Source organism: Dufourea novaeangliae, unplaced genomic scaffold (genome assembly GCF_001272555.1).
Source record: "Dufourea novaeangliae isolate 0120121106 unplaced genomic scaffold, ASM127255v1 scaffold246, whole genome shotgun sequence".
NCBI lineage: Eukaryota > Metazoa > Arthropoda > Insecta > Hymenoptera > Halictidae > Dufourea > Dufourea novaeangliae.
The window spans coordinates 1400463-1418311 of NW_015374139.1; the positions used below are offsets into that span (position 1 = coordinate 1400463).

The 17849-nt window shown below is 35.8% G+C and overlaps 2 protein-coding genes across 3 annotated transcripts; one reads left to right on the plus strand and one right to left on the minus strand.

The window, feature by feature from the left end:
- LOC107191331 (ecotropic viral integration site 5 ortholog) lies at window positions 1-14349 on the minus strand. 2 transcript variants are annotated; one of them, XM_015580340.1, is made up of 10 exons: window positions 14161-14349; window positions 8354-8590; window positions 7423-7686; window positions 7017-7281; window positions 6483-6845; window positions 5461-6138; window positions 4835-5317; window positions 4657-4755; window positions 650-805; window positions 1-350 (listed from the first exon to the last, which is right to left on the minus strand). In XM_015580340.1, the coding sequence occupies exons 2-10, from the start codon at window positions 8530-8532 to the stop codon at window positions 345-347; spliced, it is 2493 nt and encodes an 830-aa protein (XP_015435826.1). In that variant the 5' UTR covers window positions 8533-8590; window positions 14161-14349; the 3' UTR covers window positions 1-344. The 2 variants fall into 2 exon arrangements, with proteins under 2 accessions (XP_015435826.1, XP_015435827.1); XM_015580341.1 differs by lacking the exon at window positions 1-350 and adding an exon at window positions 2182-2249 and having other exon boundaries at window positions 754-805.
- An 831-nt stretch (window positions 14350-15180) lies between these two features.
- On the plus strand, window positions 15181-17089 carry LOC107191314 (methyltransferase-like protein 16 homolog). Its single transcript, XM_015580311.1, has 6 exons — window positions 15181-15285; window positions 15363-15582; window positions 15653-15793; window positions 15878-16232; window positions 16309-16507; window positions 16583-17089. The coding sequence occupies exons 1-6, from the start codon at window positions 15181-15183 to the stop codon at window positions 17087-17089; spliced, it is 1527 nt and encodes a 508-aa protein (XP_015435797.1).
- The last annotated feature ends 760 nt before the right edge of the window (window positions 17090-17849 follow it).

Here is a 17849-nt window from a genome sequence, read left to right on the forward strand (position 1 = left end):
TATGCGTCACATAGTAATATTAATCTATATAGAAATTCGTCCACTTTAATCAGACTTTGAAATTAAACGTTGATCACGGTGATCACCGATACATCCTTGAAAAATTCATGGAATTAACTGATACAACTGCTGCTAATGACATCCCTTCAGTAGGAATAGGAAATGAAAAAATTTTCTATTCTAAATCTCCCGATCTTATTCATGTGGTGGGACAGCTTCGGATATTGTTTCGCGTATAAAATCATTAATAGGTATTTCCGTTGAATACACGTCGAAGCCTGATTGCAGCGAAGAATCGACTTGGTCAGATGATTTTATATAATGCGCTATTAATGACCACCAGATTACACCTAGTATAATCGATATATATGCTGTTAATACATCACGAGCTAGTGATAATACACGTAACTAAAAACATAATAAGTCGTTCACTCTTATGTGTTTCTACAAATTATATACTATTATGTGCGTACTTGTCCATTCTCTCGCCCCCCCCCCCCTCTCACACACACACACACACACACACGTTCTTTCTACGGCAAAAGCATTGGTTTTACGAACAAAAAGAATTCACTTGGCTCAGACAATGGAATACTTGCGTTCAATAATAATTAGCTGCCTAATGTCTGGTATACGTAGAATTCTATACCTCTGGTGAGTTTGGCGTAGTCGCGTTGATATGATCCTGTAAACAAATTCTGAGATCCCGCTCGTCCAATTCGCTTTCAGTCTCAACGCTGAAACTCCTCACATTTTGGCCACCATGACCTGTCCAACGTTGCTTCCAGCTTTCTAGCCTCATGACCTGCGACACACAAAGAGTATACAATAATAACTGTCCGAATCTTGTATCAAATACACCTGTGGAACTTAGTATAAGTTTATACGTTTGTTATACAAAGAAGTATCCCTCATACTACCCTACATAATAATAATGTTCAACTACTTTCTACTTTGTGTAACAATTTTGCACGCTACTAATTGACTTGCTCAGTTTTCCGATTGCGAATGATATACGGGTATGAAAGAGCTCTGTTCAAGGTCTGGATTAGATATCCAGGACAATTGCAAAAATTATTCTCAATCATTTAGGTACCGAAGGACTTCTATATTGTTCACTTGAAAGGTTAAAGTATTACTTATTCACTTTAAACATGAAACACATATAACTACGTTTGATAAGTTTGATAAGATGAGTTCAATGAATAACATGCATATCAAGCTTAATTGTCTAACAACTGATTCAAAGAAGCAGCAAGAATCAATATCACAATGTCCCATGCCTTCTATCAGCTTCAGTACAAGATACAGTATACATATATGCAGCTGTCGTTGTGATGGCCTGTTGAAAGTGAAATTAAATAATCATTAATATGGCATCTACAATAATTGCTATAAGAATGCTTGGACAAATCACTTTACACAATCACCACAATATTATACTAATAGTTTTTATTAAACAGCATGCATGAATTAACACATTGGTTCCTATTGAAATTTACAACTTTTCTCTATTGGTAATTAATGCGTTAATGACTAATTAATCAATTAGTTTAAACTAATCACTTAATTAAGTCTCTGTATGATGAAACATTTCAGTTACCTGTAGTAATGTTGACGAATAAAGCGTGACAAAAAGTAAGGCATGCAAATAGTGCTTACATCAAATGTAACAAGGAGATTTAACTGGCGTATTGTATATGTATATACAAGATGTTAATAACAATATGGCACGTTTTTTCAAGGTTCGTATACGTGGAATCCACCCTGCGAAAATGTTCCACATTTTTCTAAACACCCTTGTATATGATCATGTGATAACTCAACAAAGGGAACAATGTGTACAGTATTCATATTTATATTTACATACATATATGTGTCATTATATTTACATATTATGTACAATGATGGTACAATGAATAATTTGCAAAATATAATTATTTCCTATTCTAGAGATTCAATTAATGAAAGGCATTGAATCAGTCAAGAAAATTATATCAGAAGATTTATGAACAATTCTACTTATTGTTAGTAATATTATTGTCATAGTGTAACAATAGTTATATTGCACAGTATATTCAAAACTACACACCGAGAAAACGTTTTTCTTTTCTTTTTTTTTTATAAAAGTTCACATTGATGTCATGCTACATATATGAAGTGGATAAAAATAATGCTTACAGATGGGTAAAGACTTACTCGAGCCAGCGCCAAGGCTCAGTCTCCGGGCTGGTGATTGGCGTAGGGAACTAAGGAGACAGAGATAACACAGCAATAGAGGGTTAGTTTTACAAACACCATTAGTTTCTTTGTGTTAGTGTATGGTACCTTCACACAATAAGAATTCCATTTATAATTACAATTAAGTTCCAGTAACTACTCTTAGCTTGTGTAGCAGCTCATTTAATAGCATGCATTATAATGCAGTTTTGTTGAGTGTCTTACAGGTAAATAGTACTGAATTAAATGTGTCATATCTTTGAAGGTGTATTTTGTACACATAACGTTTACATTCCTTTCGTGAAAAGAAGGTCTGTTAAAATACAGTTTCACTCATGAGATTCAAATCAATTGTTACTCCGTGCTGTGCTAACTCTCAATGTCTAACAGATATTCCTCGAAGCACAATCAGTGTAATAAATAGCAAGCCTGACACATTGTAAATGATTGTTAGTATGTGTAATAATAAAAAAAATATATAATAAATTAAAACGGAACCATAAGTACTTTATCCAAAGAGACATTTTCTTGTACTATTTCAGCGCCCTCAAAGATACATATAAAATTTCTTTTCATTTGAGACAACGGTAACGTATAAATGAACCGGTATCGTAATCCTAATTAACGTTTAGTAGAAAGCAACTGGACGTTTATAGTTTATACACTTATATTGCAGAAAAGATATAACAAGCTGTGAATGCAATCTTCTATCATCGAAGCTCTAATATATGTATTTAGATTGTTTTTTGCATGATTCGTAATTTGTATAAATCATATGCGATGAACGTAAATAAATTAAGAATTGATTAAAACCAGTATTATTGTACACGATGAAACGCGATGAATTCTTAATGTGTACAGGTACCTCCGCAGGAACAAATCAGTTGTTTATATGTTAAATGAGAAGGCTGTGTAGTGTTTGGCATTGTAACGATAAATAAAAAAAAAAACAGAAGTATGCACTGTAACGTTAGCGGTTAGATTGTTGGTAAAATGTTCTTCTGAGCGATGGACAACAGAAAGAATAATTTTACAAAAGTCAATCTTGAAGAAAGATTAACAATTTAATTTTATCATCAGTGACAGCACCAAGAAACTTGTTAATACAATTCTCTTTTGTTGATTTTTGGACTTTTTATTACATATAAATCAATTGAAAAAGTACTGTTCTTTAGCGTGACAGCATTACATTGCAGTAAGAGGTGCATGTTGTGCAAAACAATTTTGTGAATCACAATAACACAAAAGCATAAGTCATACTTTTATTTATCTTACAGGTTATAACATTGAATGCATTTCTGTGCATCCAATAAACACAATCATAAAAACATACATAACATGTTGTGTTATGTAACACATCGAGGATTTAATCGTTTTCATACGTAAATTAATGGTGCGATAGGAACAGCAAAAAAAAACTGTTCATTCACCAAAGACATGATCTTCCTGATAAGATTTGTTTATAAAAGTAAACGAGTGTTTATAAAACATAGATACACTACAAAACAGTACCAGAAATATCAAGTGCATTATCATAGATATACGAACAATAATTAATAAAACAAATGATCGTACATCCTGACCAATCAAATTAGTAATGATAAAGTATTTTCTGGATGTTAATAGATTTGAAATGTGTATGTTGTACGTTGTAACAACAATATATGTGGAAATTCTGTGAATAAATGTCTGTGAGTCATATGAATATGCAGGAATTGAAATAATAAATCAGGACCCTATAACGAACTATCAACTGGAATTACATCTAATCCCAAATGTATAGAAGTCTTCGTAAATACGTTAATCTACAAGCTCCGAAATTTACTAAGTTGCAGCCCAACAGCATATTTAATAATAATTGGACTTGAAGCTATTATGAAATAATCATTAATCTACGTTTCCATGATCTACCGCCATTACTTCTAGCATTGATACTTTGAAGGTAATTGTGTATTTATTTCGATCATCCTATAAGTATAAAAACTGATACAAAAACATTAAATAAACAGATTTCAACTTTAACAGAAGAAACTTGGTTGGAATCGTCAACAATTATAAATATGTAAGAAAATACATAATTGTACTTGCGCATAATTGAAAGCATTCTTAAATGTAGTTCACTTCTAATACCAAAATAATATGTCCACCATTAATCCCATTAGTTTTTTTTTCCAGATAAATATGAAACTATTCAAACATATACGTAAAGAATAGGTTTTTTTATTCCGTTATTCCAAATGGAAATGTTGAAGAATTACTAGAAATTTTCTACACGCATGAACAAGTAGAAGAAAAAACGAGGTTTTTGTTTGAAAAATAAGTTCGGTTATTTCTGAATAGAATTTTGTCTCTTCACCCCTTACTGCAATTGTCTTAAACCGATGCTTTCATTAATGCAACATAATAATATGTACGATAGTTGAAATTCTCACATACCTCGGCTTTCAATTCTGCAACTTTATCCTGCAGTTCTCTTACTCTTTCGCTGTCGTCTAAATTATTCCTAAGCTCACCCTCCGCATGCATTTCTTCATTCTAGAAAAAATAGAAGAAATCAGTGCTTTCAGAGTGCAATTCTAATAAACGATGGACATTACACTATTCGAGGCAATACCGTTAACTCAAGAATGGAGATTTTCTGGGTGAGTTCAGCAACGTGCTGCGCGTGCTCCGCGTCACGTATCCTGGCCATCATAGCTTCATCTTTCATTTTTGATTCCAGGTCAGAATACTTGTGCTGTTGCTCCCTCAGTTTGGCAGTGAGCTCCTTTTCCCTAGCCAAGGCAGCTTCCAGTTCTTCTTTAACTAGTTTTCCACCTTCGTCCTGTCGACGAAGTTGATTCGTGGCAACCTGCACTTGAGTCTCAAGCTCCATCACCTTCAATCTAAGCTCCTTCACTTCAGTCAAAGCTTCCATCTCTCGAATCCTAGTTGTCATTAAATCTTCCTCGAACTTCTGCACTTCGTGTCCTCGATTTTCCCAAAACAGAAGCTTTTTCGGTGTCGAATCACTTGCGGGTGCTGTCTGAGCCGAACGATGCTCTTGCAAATGCCTTTGCCAGGCAGAACTTAATTCCACTACTCTCTGACGAAGGTCCTAATAAAATTCTTCGATTATGATAAATTTATGAAAGTATTCCAACTAGATTAAGTAGTGATTATGCGGTGACTTATGTTAAAAGAAAACACATGTTCATTAGATGATTGAATGCAAGAATAAAGGTACATATGTATAATTACCTTGAGAGATAAATTAGCTTCTGCCTCTCTAAGCTTCACAGCGATTAGTTCCTCTTGCAAATGAGCAACCGAATTATCTGGTGTAGTCTCGCGTAACGTCTTTTTATCATCCTCTAATTCCTGTATTCTCGCCCTGAGCTCCCTTATCGTTGCATCGTTCTCCGCCTCGTGCAATCGAACTCTGACCAATTCCTCTTGCAAACACTGTATCATGTCTTCTTTTTGCGACAGCGCTTCTTGCTTTAATAAAATTTCATCCAGAGACGATTGTTTCGAATTTACGTTCTCTTCTAGCAGCAACGAAAGTGATCTCAATTCCTCATGAGCCTGCTCAAGCTGATGACTGGTCTCTAAATGCGTGTGTCGAAGAGCTGCTAGTTCCCTTTGCACAACAAAGGCGGTCTCCTCTTCCTCTGCACGAGAAACTTGACCCCTAACTAATCTATCCGCTAGTTCAGCAGACTCAGCCTCAAGAAGTTCGGTTCTTTGCCTGAGTAATCTATTTTCTGCTCTTAGCCTACGTAGTTCGACCATTTCTTCTTGTTCCTTCATCTTCAAAACAGTATAATCTTTCTCTAATTTCTTCATTCTTTTCGGATTGATTTTCATGCCATAGGCAAGATTTATAAGGCCATCAGGGTCTTTCTCGGCTTTTCCAGGCAATTGTTTCTGAAAAAACTGTCCGCCAAAAAGTTGAATTTTATTACTATACCATAGAAATGCAGACACAGACCCACAGATAGAACAACATTGTTTCTAACGTTTTCTCCTACAACATGTTCTACTATCTACTTTCGAGACTATGATCAGACTGCGGTCGTTTCTAGTTTTATAGAGACATCGATTTTCGCGAACTAAATTACGGGAACCAAAGTTCCCCGAACACAAGGAATGAAAATCTCACAAACTAAACACCTTATAGAATTCAAGAACCATTAGAGAATCACGTAATGGATGTACGGTAATGCTAAAAAATCCGCAATCTAACTGTGCCATAATTTTGTTTGGATAACAGACGTTACCTTCAGCATGCCCTCCATGTCCAAGCTTAACAGATCTTCCTTGCCTAAGTGCAACATGGCCAGCGCGACTTTGAAAATAATCTCCATGCCTTCGGACAGAAACACGTCAAAAATACGGCAGGCCAGCGGTAGGCTCAGCGCTGTGGTGAAAAGCGTAAGAAACCAAGACGATGCGTACATAGAGGTATGAAAACCTTGAGCCGTAAAATGAGCGTGTAACTCGGGATGCGTGTCAGCAACTAAATGTTCTAGCTGATACATGCACACCCCTAACTCAGCCATACTCGGCTTGAACATGTCGCGCAAACGATACTCTTGCATAAGCGCTACCAGTACAGCGAAAGCTTCCTCTTCTGGCATTTGCTGTAACAACAGATTGAATACCTATTTAATTCTGAGACAGTGCGCGAACGTAAACCAGGTCCGTTCATTTAAACTGTTCTTTTCTTTTTTTTTGTTTTTTTTTTTTTTGCATTTCATTTTGCCGTAATTCTTTGAAACCCCTGTCTCGTGTCAAGTATATTAATTGTGTACCTGCATGAGGAGCAATCCTACTATAAATCCCGAACCTTGACAATATCCCACTTCACGATCATGGAGACTATACGCTTTCATAACGTTAAACAAACTCTCCTGGCCAAGCCCATCTTTCTCCTTAAAGAAATCATGCTCAGGATACGTTCTGGCTATGTCCCTTCTGATTATCCTTTCGCATGCCGATGTGGCCTTGATATATTCAGCGAATTGCTTTTTAATAGGAGAGTCATGAGCACCGCTTAGTAGCTGCCAAACAATACCTCTGCAATCATGAACGTGAAAAATCAGTGCCTTCGTTTCGAAGTTCCACACGAATTCAAGCATTCGAAACAAGATCGAAGAATGATCCAAATCCTAGCTATTAGTATAGTATACTCAAGCATTCTTTGAAAATGTTCATTACCTAAAATGGTGAGGTATTCCTTGACGTACTAACTCTTTGACGAACTCTTTCCTCTTCTTCCAATGATAATCCCAATCAGCGACGATATTACCCCACAGGGTCCATGTATTTTCTTCACCATCAGCTGTAGTGTGGCGTCGGGGCGCAGCATCGCCGTTCCCTCCGCTGCCCCCCGACGCCACGGACACCTGAGATGTGTCGGAACCTTTCCTACTGTGATTGCTTTGGAGCGAGTTCAACGATTTTGCATCCGATTCGATAAGCCTGTTATTAATTACATTAAACTATTTGTGATAGTTGCTTTCAACTCGATACACAATTGCTGTGTTACTAAATTGGTTGGGTTGTAACATATGAGGTGTTCAGTTTATAAAGATCTGCGATACAAGGATATCTATAATAAATTTATTTTCCAAGTTTCATAACGTTATCATAAACTACAACCCAACAACGCTCTCCTAATGTTCTCGATGCAATTACTAGTAAACGTAGGTATCACTACATATGTATATCGTATTTCTCTTCTCCTCCTAATGTGTGCTCTAACGTGCTCTACTTTGATCTGTAGTTACGTTACAGTAGCGAACGAAAAATAAGCTGTTTTGACAATTGAACATAGGTATACATATATACATAATACGTGTACATACTGCTCAAAATAATTAAAGGATCGCAAAAAAACAGATCCTGTAGAATCTATCCAATAGCAAATACTGGTACAGGTACTATGACTATGGTTAGTTAATGAAAGAATTTCTGTTACTCGATTAGACTTTAGACGACCCTCCAATTGATTTTCAGCGGTATAACATACATGATACAAATACGAAAAGAAACTGTAATAGGTGTATACATATGGATATTTAAAGCCTGAATCACTTGGCGCATGCAGTGACGTCGAACACAAACGTCGATCGGAACGATAATTCACCTATTGGCTTCCTCCAGCTTAGCTAATAGAGCCAGCTCGTCGGTGGGTATTTCCTGCACCGAGTTTATCCTCTCCTCCTCGGATGTGACCGGCGTCGACGAGCAGGGACGTATTTTGCTAACCTGGCTGTTGTTCTGAGCGGTCTGATGTACCGTGCTGCATATACACAACACGCTCATCACCTGCGGTCCATAACGCGACAATCCCAATTGTCCAGTTGCCTGACTCTCTTGGCCCCTGAAACCAATTAACACGTAATACAATTTCAATTATTTCTTCGTTTTCTTCCAATAAGAAAAATTCCGAATCATTCTGTCTCTTTTCCGCGAACACAAGCAGAAATGAAAGAAAAAAATCTAACCGTGTCTCTCTAAGAATTCCAGTGGAAAAGAAAGTGTATAATGAAAAACAATAATTTCTTCCATTTCAATTTAATTATTTTTCACATGCAGCGCGGGAGATCAACGATAACGTTCACGGATCTACACGTACCTCTCACCACCTAATAAGCGTGCTTCGGAATTAATAATTAAAACAAGGGGGAGGGGGTTGGGGCGAAATTTCACCCAAGCTAATACTTTTACCAATGTTTTTCCATTATTTTCTTTCTATCGTAAATGCGTGAATACCACCCATTCGACATGATAATTATTTATGCAGTGTTCACATGCCTCAACGAGGACGAGAGGTCATCGAAGTCCAATTAAAGTTTGAATACGACCACCGCGAATTTCATAAAGTCTCAACGTACGTTCGTTAAAGACCCACCCCCGTCTCGACCCCTCTCTTTTAGTCTCTTAACGTCGTTCGAAGTTCGTTAAACCTCAATTAACGTGTTCATTCTACCTTTTCGACGTTTTATTTCGTGTCCATCGCACCGCCGTCGGTGCCAGCAAACCACGAAGAACCATCGAGATATTTTTCTCTCGCCGCTCGCGATATTATACTATGTACCTATGTACGTACTTGTCTACTTTCGGTAACGAGAAATTGGTCCGACACGTTCGAACGCCCCCCCTCTCTCTCTCTCTCTCTCTCTCTCTCTCTCTCTCTCTCTCTCTCTTTCTATCTCTCTCTCTCTACGTGGGCCGCACGTTTTCCAACAATTTTCCGCAAAACAATCTCAAAAACAACGGGCAGATACCTACATCTTATCGCTGAACGATTTTTCTGCGAATCGATTTAAAATCCTGTTTCAAAATAGCCACTTTTGTAGTTCTATAATGTTGAAAGACAAAAATCGATTTTACGTTTGAGATTACTAGTTGTTTTTCCTAACGAATTTCGAGCAGTTTTCGGCGCGAATTAACGTTTTAACGTAACTACAAAATTACCGTTTACGATTATTTGTTAAATAATGTATTTTCGAAAACAGTATAAAAATTCACTAACATTTGTAGAGACCATTATCGGATTTGTCAATTATTGATTTTTACAAATAAATGCAATTACTTATAGTTACTTAAAGTTGTTTGTTTAACGAGCAAATCTCTATTTTCCGGAATTTATAAACTCTTTTTCCATGAATAGTTAATCTATGCTACTGATTAAAGAAAAATGTTAGAAAATTAGGTCCAAGATATTCATAGACGAAAATATGGTTAAGATGTTGCCGAGGGTAAAAAATGACCCAACTTCAAGGTTCCATGACATTTAGAACTATTGTCGTCGAACCGTTAAAGTTAAAGATAATCTAGTTTTCGGGCCCCGAGTTCGAGTCGGTGCAACGGAGACGCGTAACAAATGACGAAAGGTCGAGAAGAAAGCCAAGCAATTAGCGCGTGCGAACGAATTAGCGAACGAGTGCAAGCGCGAAACACTCGTGGGGCAAAATAGGCCCCACACGCCCCGGCAACACGAGACAGAATAATTTATATACATATATTTTTCGGTAGCCTGAATTGCCCGCGGAATTTAAAGTACGTAGAAACATCTGTTGCGATAATGATAACCGCGAGCCCGATGATCCTCTGAACTCGACCATCTAAAACGGTTTGGTGAAAAATTGATCATATTCGCCGTCGTGTCGGCCAACGGTAACAGACATTGAGTTTTTTTGTTTATGTCGTATCGTATTCGAAACGTTACGTACCGTAGAACAGAATAATAATTTGAAAATTCCTGTAGAAAACATTTTTGCCACTTTTTGTCCATATGGCTTTCTGTCTATATTAATACGGTATTATTTCTCTATAACGCGATTTCATGAATGGTATAACCGAGGAGAAGGCTCCAGGATGATTCCACTTACGAAAAGAAATCGAAAAATGTCGGATAAAATTCTTCCACGTGAAACTTCGTTTCGGAGGAAAACTGAATTCCAAAAAGTCGTCACGCACGCTTACAAATGTGATTTGGCCAATGAGTTCCTCTATTAGTCACTAGTACTACAAAACGTTGGTAGTAGATATTATAAGGTGGTATCATATATATTTTATCGCCCTTATTGGATCTTAATTCACAATTTCCTTCAAATTACCATGAAAAATTAACGATACCTTATTGTCGCTAATGTTTGTATACATTAACACACGCAGAATCGATCAGTAATAGAATGGACGGATAAACAAGTTCAGTAGCACGCAGATGTATTTATTAGATTGGACGGACTAATAGATTGCTATTTTAACATGTTAACGCAATTAAAGCAACCAACCGAGTCAGGAATTGAACGAACTCCCCCGAACGAACAACAGATACTGAACCTGAAATTACGTGTTATCAGCTCCGTCTTTCGAAAACTCTGCAACTCTTTGACAAATAATACAAACCCTGAAATAACCCTAGATTCGGAAAAAAAAAAAAAATGAATCTATTCTATCAATTGATTCGTAGAATCATGATTCATCTATGAAAGTGCACCACTACATACATATTATGTATGTATGTATGCATGTACATGAATGGCGATGAACCAGTCATTCTCCGTTAACTCAATGCCTAGCAGACCAGAATCGTCAGGCATAATTTTTCCGAAAATAAAAGCTCCACTGAAAAACCGTTACTCGAATTAGATACAATTTCTTTTTCCTAAGGGTTGTTCACACGGTGACAAAAGTCTGTCTCGAGCGCGGAATAAGTTCGGGGGATAAAGCGTCTCGGATTTGTTGGACGATCGTCTAACCAGGGAATCCACGATGTCACAGATAACGACTGGGTCTGTAACGATAATGCGATCGGCCGACAACGGGCACCGGTTAATCGGCCAATCGACGTTGATTCTATCGCTCTCTTTCCGATTAACCGGCACAGTATGATCGTCAAACGTGTACTGGAAAGTACGAAATGGTTTGAGGGTCGATGGAGTCATGGAGCCCGCGCAGGCCAGGACGCTCCACATGCGCACCGCCGACCTTTCTTTCGTAACAAGTAAATAAAAGAGGACTCGTCCTACGGAAAACTTGTGTCTTCTTTCCTCGATAATCGGGACCCGGGTGAAATTCATTAAAACACGGAAAATGAAGATCGTCTCCTCCGTCCGATGAGCGAAACTTTAATAAGGGGCTTAACTGGAAACGGACACGTATATTTTCATTTAGTACACCTATCAATTATTTACTATGAGATCGAAGATAACAGAGCTTCTCAAAATAATTAGATCGACATCAGGAATAGAAACAACAACAAGTGCCATCCGAAAAATTTCTAAAAACGCGCACGTAATATCGTCGAGCCGTACCGACTCGAAATTTCGCAAAAAGTCGGCAATAGATTTTCAGCATGAGAAAATAAAAAAAAAAACAAGGACTGGCGAAACAACGAGCCTTTCACTTCCTGTACCCTTACTTCTTTCGTCTGGTATCCACTTGCAAATTATTTATCTGCTTGGATCAATTTATGTATTTTTTTTGTTATTCCCTGTAGTCGTGGTGGTTTTTTATAGCTAGTGAGTTTCGATACGATGATTTTATTTACGCCCATCGACAGATTAGATGAGGAAACATAATACATATAATATAGTAAAACATTAATCGATCTAAAGTGCCATCTTTTGGCCCGGTATTGTACAATTTGAACCAGTCAATCCAATCATGCAGCCACCCCATATACATGTACATATGTATAGTATGTACATAGATAATTGTTGGTAACATTTCCACCGAAACAGAGAGTTCGTTACGTTCTCGACAGTTCGAACAACACGAGGAGGCGTGGATACGCGACGCTTTTTCCGTATACGTTATAATACGGTTTTTTCTAATTGTTCCGCGGCGATGAATGATGGATCGCTTTACCGTTACGATTACACAACCCGGGGTACCACGTATCGCACGTATACCTACGTGGAAAGCAATCGTCCAAATGCGTGCGCGAACAAAGCGATCGAAATGAAAGAGCAGGTTGCGCACCGTGTCGCGGAACGCGATCGTTTTAAAGCGTTCCCGTGATTTCCGCAACTCTATTCCCCTCTCCTTTTTTTCTGTCCATATTGTTTCGACATCGCACACCAACGCATCTCTGTTTCCAGGATATACCACTGATACGTGACTTTTACTTGCGCTTAGAATCCCACTACTTTATTGTGTCACGAATCTATGTACATAACAATAATACTATGGGATTTGTGTAAATATATTTATGAAACTACAATAATAATAAAATGCTCGTTTAATGTATTAACCCTTTGAATTGCAATCACTCTTCCCAAACATTCAAATACATACTCTGAAAGACTATGTATCTCTATATGAAGATCTAGTAAATATTTATATCAGGGGTTGAACTTCTTGCATGAACCGATCTCTTAGATTTGTATGAAACTTTTATCGTAAATTAAAGTACAGACTATACATTATACATGAACAAACTCTATTGCTTTTTCTTTTCCATAGACCTTCATTTTTTAGAAAAATAAAAAACAAGATTTATTGGTGTATAATAACACACAATCTTAAGTACTTACAACATCTGCACTATAAAGTTAACTGAAACAAAATTCATCAACTGCAGTAATACAATTGTAAATTACGTTTATTATAAAATTATGTTTTATTCTAAAGCATGTTTAATCATTACTTTAATTCGCATCTATATGTTCCACTATCATAAGGTACCAAAAACGTTTAAGCATCAGAGTACATTAAACATGCAAAGACTACATATCTATTTATGCATTTATGACATAAACATGCATGAAAAATATGGTGAAATAAAACATTTAACAAAGCTTAATCGAATTATAATATACATACATATATATATATATATAAAAATATATTGTAAAATTAGTTTTTCTATGATTTTGATTTTATAAAAAAATTTTATGAAAATTGATACTTTTAAGAAAAAAATTCAATACAACATTCAAGTATTATAATAATCGATACGTTTTAACGGTGGTATGATCGGAATTTACTAAAAGTTAAAGTTTCAATCTATAATATAGAGAAAAATTACATACAATTTATTTCTTAGAAATATTCATAAAATGATTAATAATACTATGTCAGTTTTTAGGTTGACTTTATTCGTTTTAGGAGATATTGAAATATTTGATATTCGAATCGAAATTTATGACTGAAGAAATAAATATTTTCAACATCACATCATTAATCCTTCTTTCGTATGCACTCTGCCATTAGCGTGGTGCTTTTTGCTTTTCACGAAACTGGAAGATTAATTGGCGACAATGTGCCGTCAATCGACGAGACAGAAGACAAACGTTCGATAACAGGTGCCCAATAATCGACGACGAAAAAGGAAAACTGTCAGAGTGGCACTTGTCCATATTAACGAATTCTCAGGAAACCGAATTACCAACGGCCATCTGTTTCCGATATGTGACAAAATCGCTGGGAAACACTCACCTACGGCGTGGTTAATATTCCATATGCTTCTCGACGAGTAAATCACGCACTATATCAGAAAATTAAGCTTCCCATCAGCAAAATCCGACAGAACGCCACTAGTAGTGCAACGAACAGGTACATACGCATACGCGGCTGTCACCACTTAAAGTTGTCATCACCGATAATTCGTTCACATGCATTGTTGCCAACGTTATAACAACCATTACGGATTGCATACCCGCCTTAAATATCGTGTGAACATAGGCACCAGTTTTTGTTCAAAAATTCTTGACTGAAGACGCAAAGTTCAAAAGAGATCAATCAAATAAACACACTGGCCGTAATATTATGCTTCACTCGTAGCTACGATGAAATTTATATTACCCACGCTATAACAGCATAAATAAACACTACAGATTTTCTAGATCCATTCGAAGTAGTTAGTTGTAAAGAAATTAATTTTAATTTTCTCTAGTGAGTTATTACATTTATACACACCTTAGATAAATATCACATTTAGAAATGCTCCTTAAACAATGAAGTACGTTTTCAACGCAGCAATAAGACTAGAGATGGCGTGCTATATAACTGCTACTTGTGAATCACTCGTGATTCGATCACGTTCGTTACCAATCACGATAATTTTTCACAGTGATTCGTGATTTTCCGTGATCGTTTCTTATTGGTGGAGAAACCTAACAGTTGTTTGCACACGATACATAATTTGTATAATTCACATTAACGACATCAAAACGAAAATTAGGGTTATATCGTATAAAGTGAAGGAATAAGTAGAAACAATGAAGAATAATGAATAAATTAATGATTACAAATTATAACCTACATGTTACCTAGCAAATCATTTTTTTAGAATTTCTTGTTTTTTCTACTGATGTTTACAAACACGAATAGTAATGTAATTATCGTAAAATCATATTGAATACGTTTTTCTGTTTAAAGATCAAGGACTTACGATCGCAGTGAGCAAATTCAGCCAAGATAGATAAAACAAGAACCTATTGATAACAATTCTTAAAAATGTCGTTAAGAAAATTTATGCATCCTAGGAATAAATATAAAAAGGTACCGGATTTTAAAAAACTTGCTGTATTGTATCCGGCATTCCGTAATGTTGCAAATGTAGTAAGTGAAGCTTCTATTATATAAATGCATTTCTAATTTAACGCTGAATGCATTCGGCTAAATAATTCAATCTGTAGGATCTGACTGGGAAGGTAAAGATTGACTTTAAAAATGAAAAGTGTCTAAGGGTGCTGACAGAAGTTTTGCTAAAGCATGACTTTAATCTAGATGTTAGAATACCTCCAAATAAACTAGTACCAACTTTGCCATTACGTTTGAATTATGTTTTATGGATTGAAGATTTAATGAAACACTCCTCTGTGAGTGAGATGAAAGAACTCACTGGGATAGATATTGGTATCAACAATGAATAAATCTTGATGCTTAATCTAATAGCCTTTTAAATACAAACGATGGCTTTTTTCAGGCACTGGTGCAGTTTGTATATATCCTTTGTTGTGTACAAAAATTTATGGAAATCGAATGATTGCCACAGAAGTTGATGAAACGAGTATACAAACAGCCATTAAAAATGTTGAAAATAATAATTTGCAACACTTAATAAAAGGTAGATTCTACTTGTGTATTGCATTTAATTTGTGAATGGGATAAAGAAGAATTTGAATGTTTGCCTAATATTTCATCCTTTCAGTGGTCAAAGTAAATGGGCACACAATCTTTCAGGACATTGTAAAAGAACACGGATCCTATCATTTTACAATGTGCAATCCACCGTTTTTTGAAACAGAAGGTTCAGATAGAATAACGAAACAACAACCACCTAGAAATGCTCCTACTGGAAACAAGGCTGAGCTTACAGTTAAAGGTGGTGAAAGAGCATTTGTAACACAAATTATTGATGAGAGTATAGAGATGAAAGAAAACATAAAAATATACACTACAATGTTTGGTCGAAGAAGTAACTTATTATTTCTTTTAAAATTATTGAAGAAACGAAACATAGAGAATGCTACATGGACAGAATTTTGTCAGGGCCATACGAAGCGGTAAATCCCTTTTTTTTCGTTTCATTGTAATAATAGCATTTACAAAATGCTATTTATTAATATGTTTATTCGATAGGTGGGGATTGGCTTGGACTTTTTTACCGAAAGATGTAATTAATTTAACAAATGCACCCGTCATTAGGAAAAGTGGAGATTACGTTGCAAAATTATTAAAAGAGAAACGTCCGACGGAGATACAATTTCCTATGCCAGATAAATTTTCTTCTTTTGACAACTTCATAAATTTCTTAGAAGAGTCAATAGAAGAATTACATGTACTATTATAATTTACTCACGTTCTCGTATATTATAACTAGAAAATTTTAATGTAAATTCTATTTTATACACAGATACATATCAAGGAGTTGAACTTACCTATTGATGATTTTAATGGCTGGTCATGTCAGTTAGTTGTCAAGAACGATACGTGGTCGCATGCACGTAGAAAACGTCGGTTAGCTCAAAGACAAATAAACCAATTTAAAGCTGATAATGTGGGAAAAGATGCAAATGATGGTACAAAGTGTCCTGGAAAAGAATTAACTCAAGACAGTTCAGATCCTTTCCTAGTGTGTAATTTCTTTGCTGAACTAATAGAATGCGAAGAAGAACCTGAAAGTGATAGCATAAGGATATCTATGGTCTTTGAGAAAGAAAGTGGTGTCAGGAATGCTTTAGAAACATTCAAACAATACTTAATAAACAAATTGAATATCAGAAATTGCTCTCAAAAGCAACACGCAGGGCCGCAGAAAAAGAAAAGAAAACGATTAAAGAAAAGCGGGAGTGACACGCGAGACAGCAACATAAATCAATGCGGATGTTCGTTGTCCGAACAGAACATAGAATATTCTTAAAGTGTTCATTCGTGTTTCGTGCAAAATGATTTATTTTACGTGCAGACTCGACGAAGTCATTCAACAGGTAATATATGTAAATCAAGTATTTAACTTTATTTATAATCAATAGTCCTTATTAACTAGTATTCTTTATCGTACATTTTGACTAACAATTGCAATATAATATTCCATGTTATAAAGTGTACGAATAGTTTGTATAGAACAAAAACTACTACACGGCATGTCCACTCACTCGCCTTTCATTATCAGTAAAAACGTAACTGATATATAAAACAGAAAATATGTAATATCTCATTTAAAACATGTATAATGAATGACTGGTATCATTTCTTCTCCAACTGAATGTGATTTTGTTCGTCAGATAAAATTTTAATGCGATTTGTCGTCCCTGGTATCCTAACGGACACCATTGGTATGATCGAGTAACAGAAAACTGTAAAGTAACATATGGGTAACAGTTGATTTTTCTTCTTACAACTCTAGTACTATTTAACTGCGGTACCTCTAGTAGTTAATAGTAAATTGACGCTACTTTTATAATAACATGACTAATGAGCTGTTTCCGATAACTGTTATCAACGACCATGAATGTAACAACGCATACATCTGTCATTGTACCACGCTTCGGTTACCACCCATTGTTTTTCTTTCTTTCTTTTTTTTTACAAAATATTTCTTGTAGTATCCGCTCCGAAGAAAAAATCTTTAAAATTCTGTTATTTTTTTCAGATTTAACTTTTTTCGTGATGATAAAATG

Bases quoted from the DNA above. Each gene is read 5' to 3' on its own strand.
- LOC107191314 (XM_015580311.1), top strand. From the start codon at position 15,181: ATGTCGTTAAGAAAATTTATGCATCCTAGGAATAAATATAAAAAGGTA. The intron at 15,583-15,652 runs GTATCAACAATG...GGCTTTTTTCAG, and splicing joins ACTCACTGGGATAGATATTG to GCACTGGTGCAGTTTGTATA. The intron at 15,794-15,877 runs GTAGATTCTACT...TCATCCTTTCAG, and splicing joins TTTGCAACACTTAATAAAAG to TGGTCAAAGTAAATGGGCAC.
- LOC107191331 (XM_015580340.1), bottom strand. From the start codon at position 8,532: ATGAGCGTGTTGTGTATATGCAGCACGGTACATCAGACCGCTCAGAAC. The intron at 7,282-7,422 runs GTAATGAACATT...TCATGATTGCAG, and splicing joins GGAATACCTCACCATTTTAG to AGGTATTGTTTGGCAGCTAC. The intron at 6,139-6,482 runs GTAACGTCTGTT...TTTGGCGGACAG, and splicing joins ACATGGAGGGCATGCTGAAG to TTTTTTCAGAAACAATTGCC.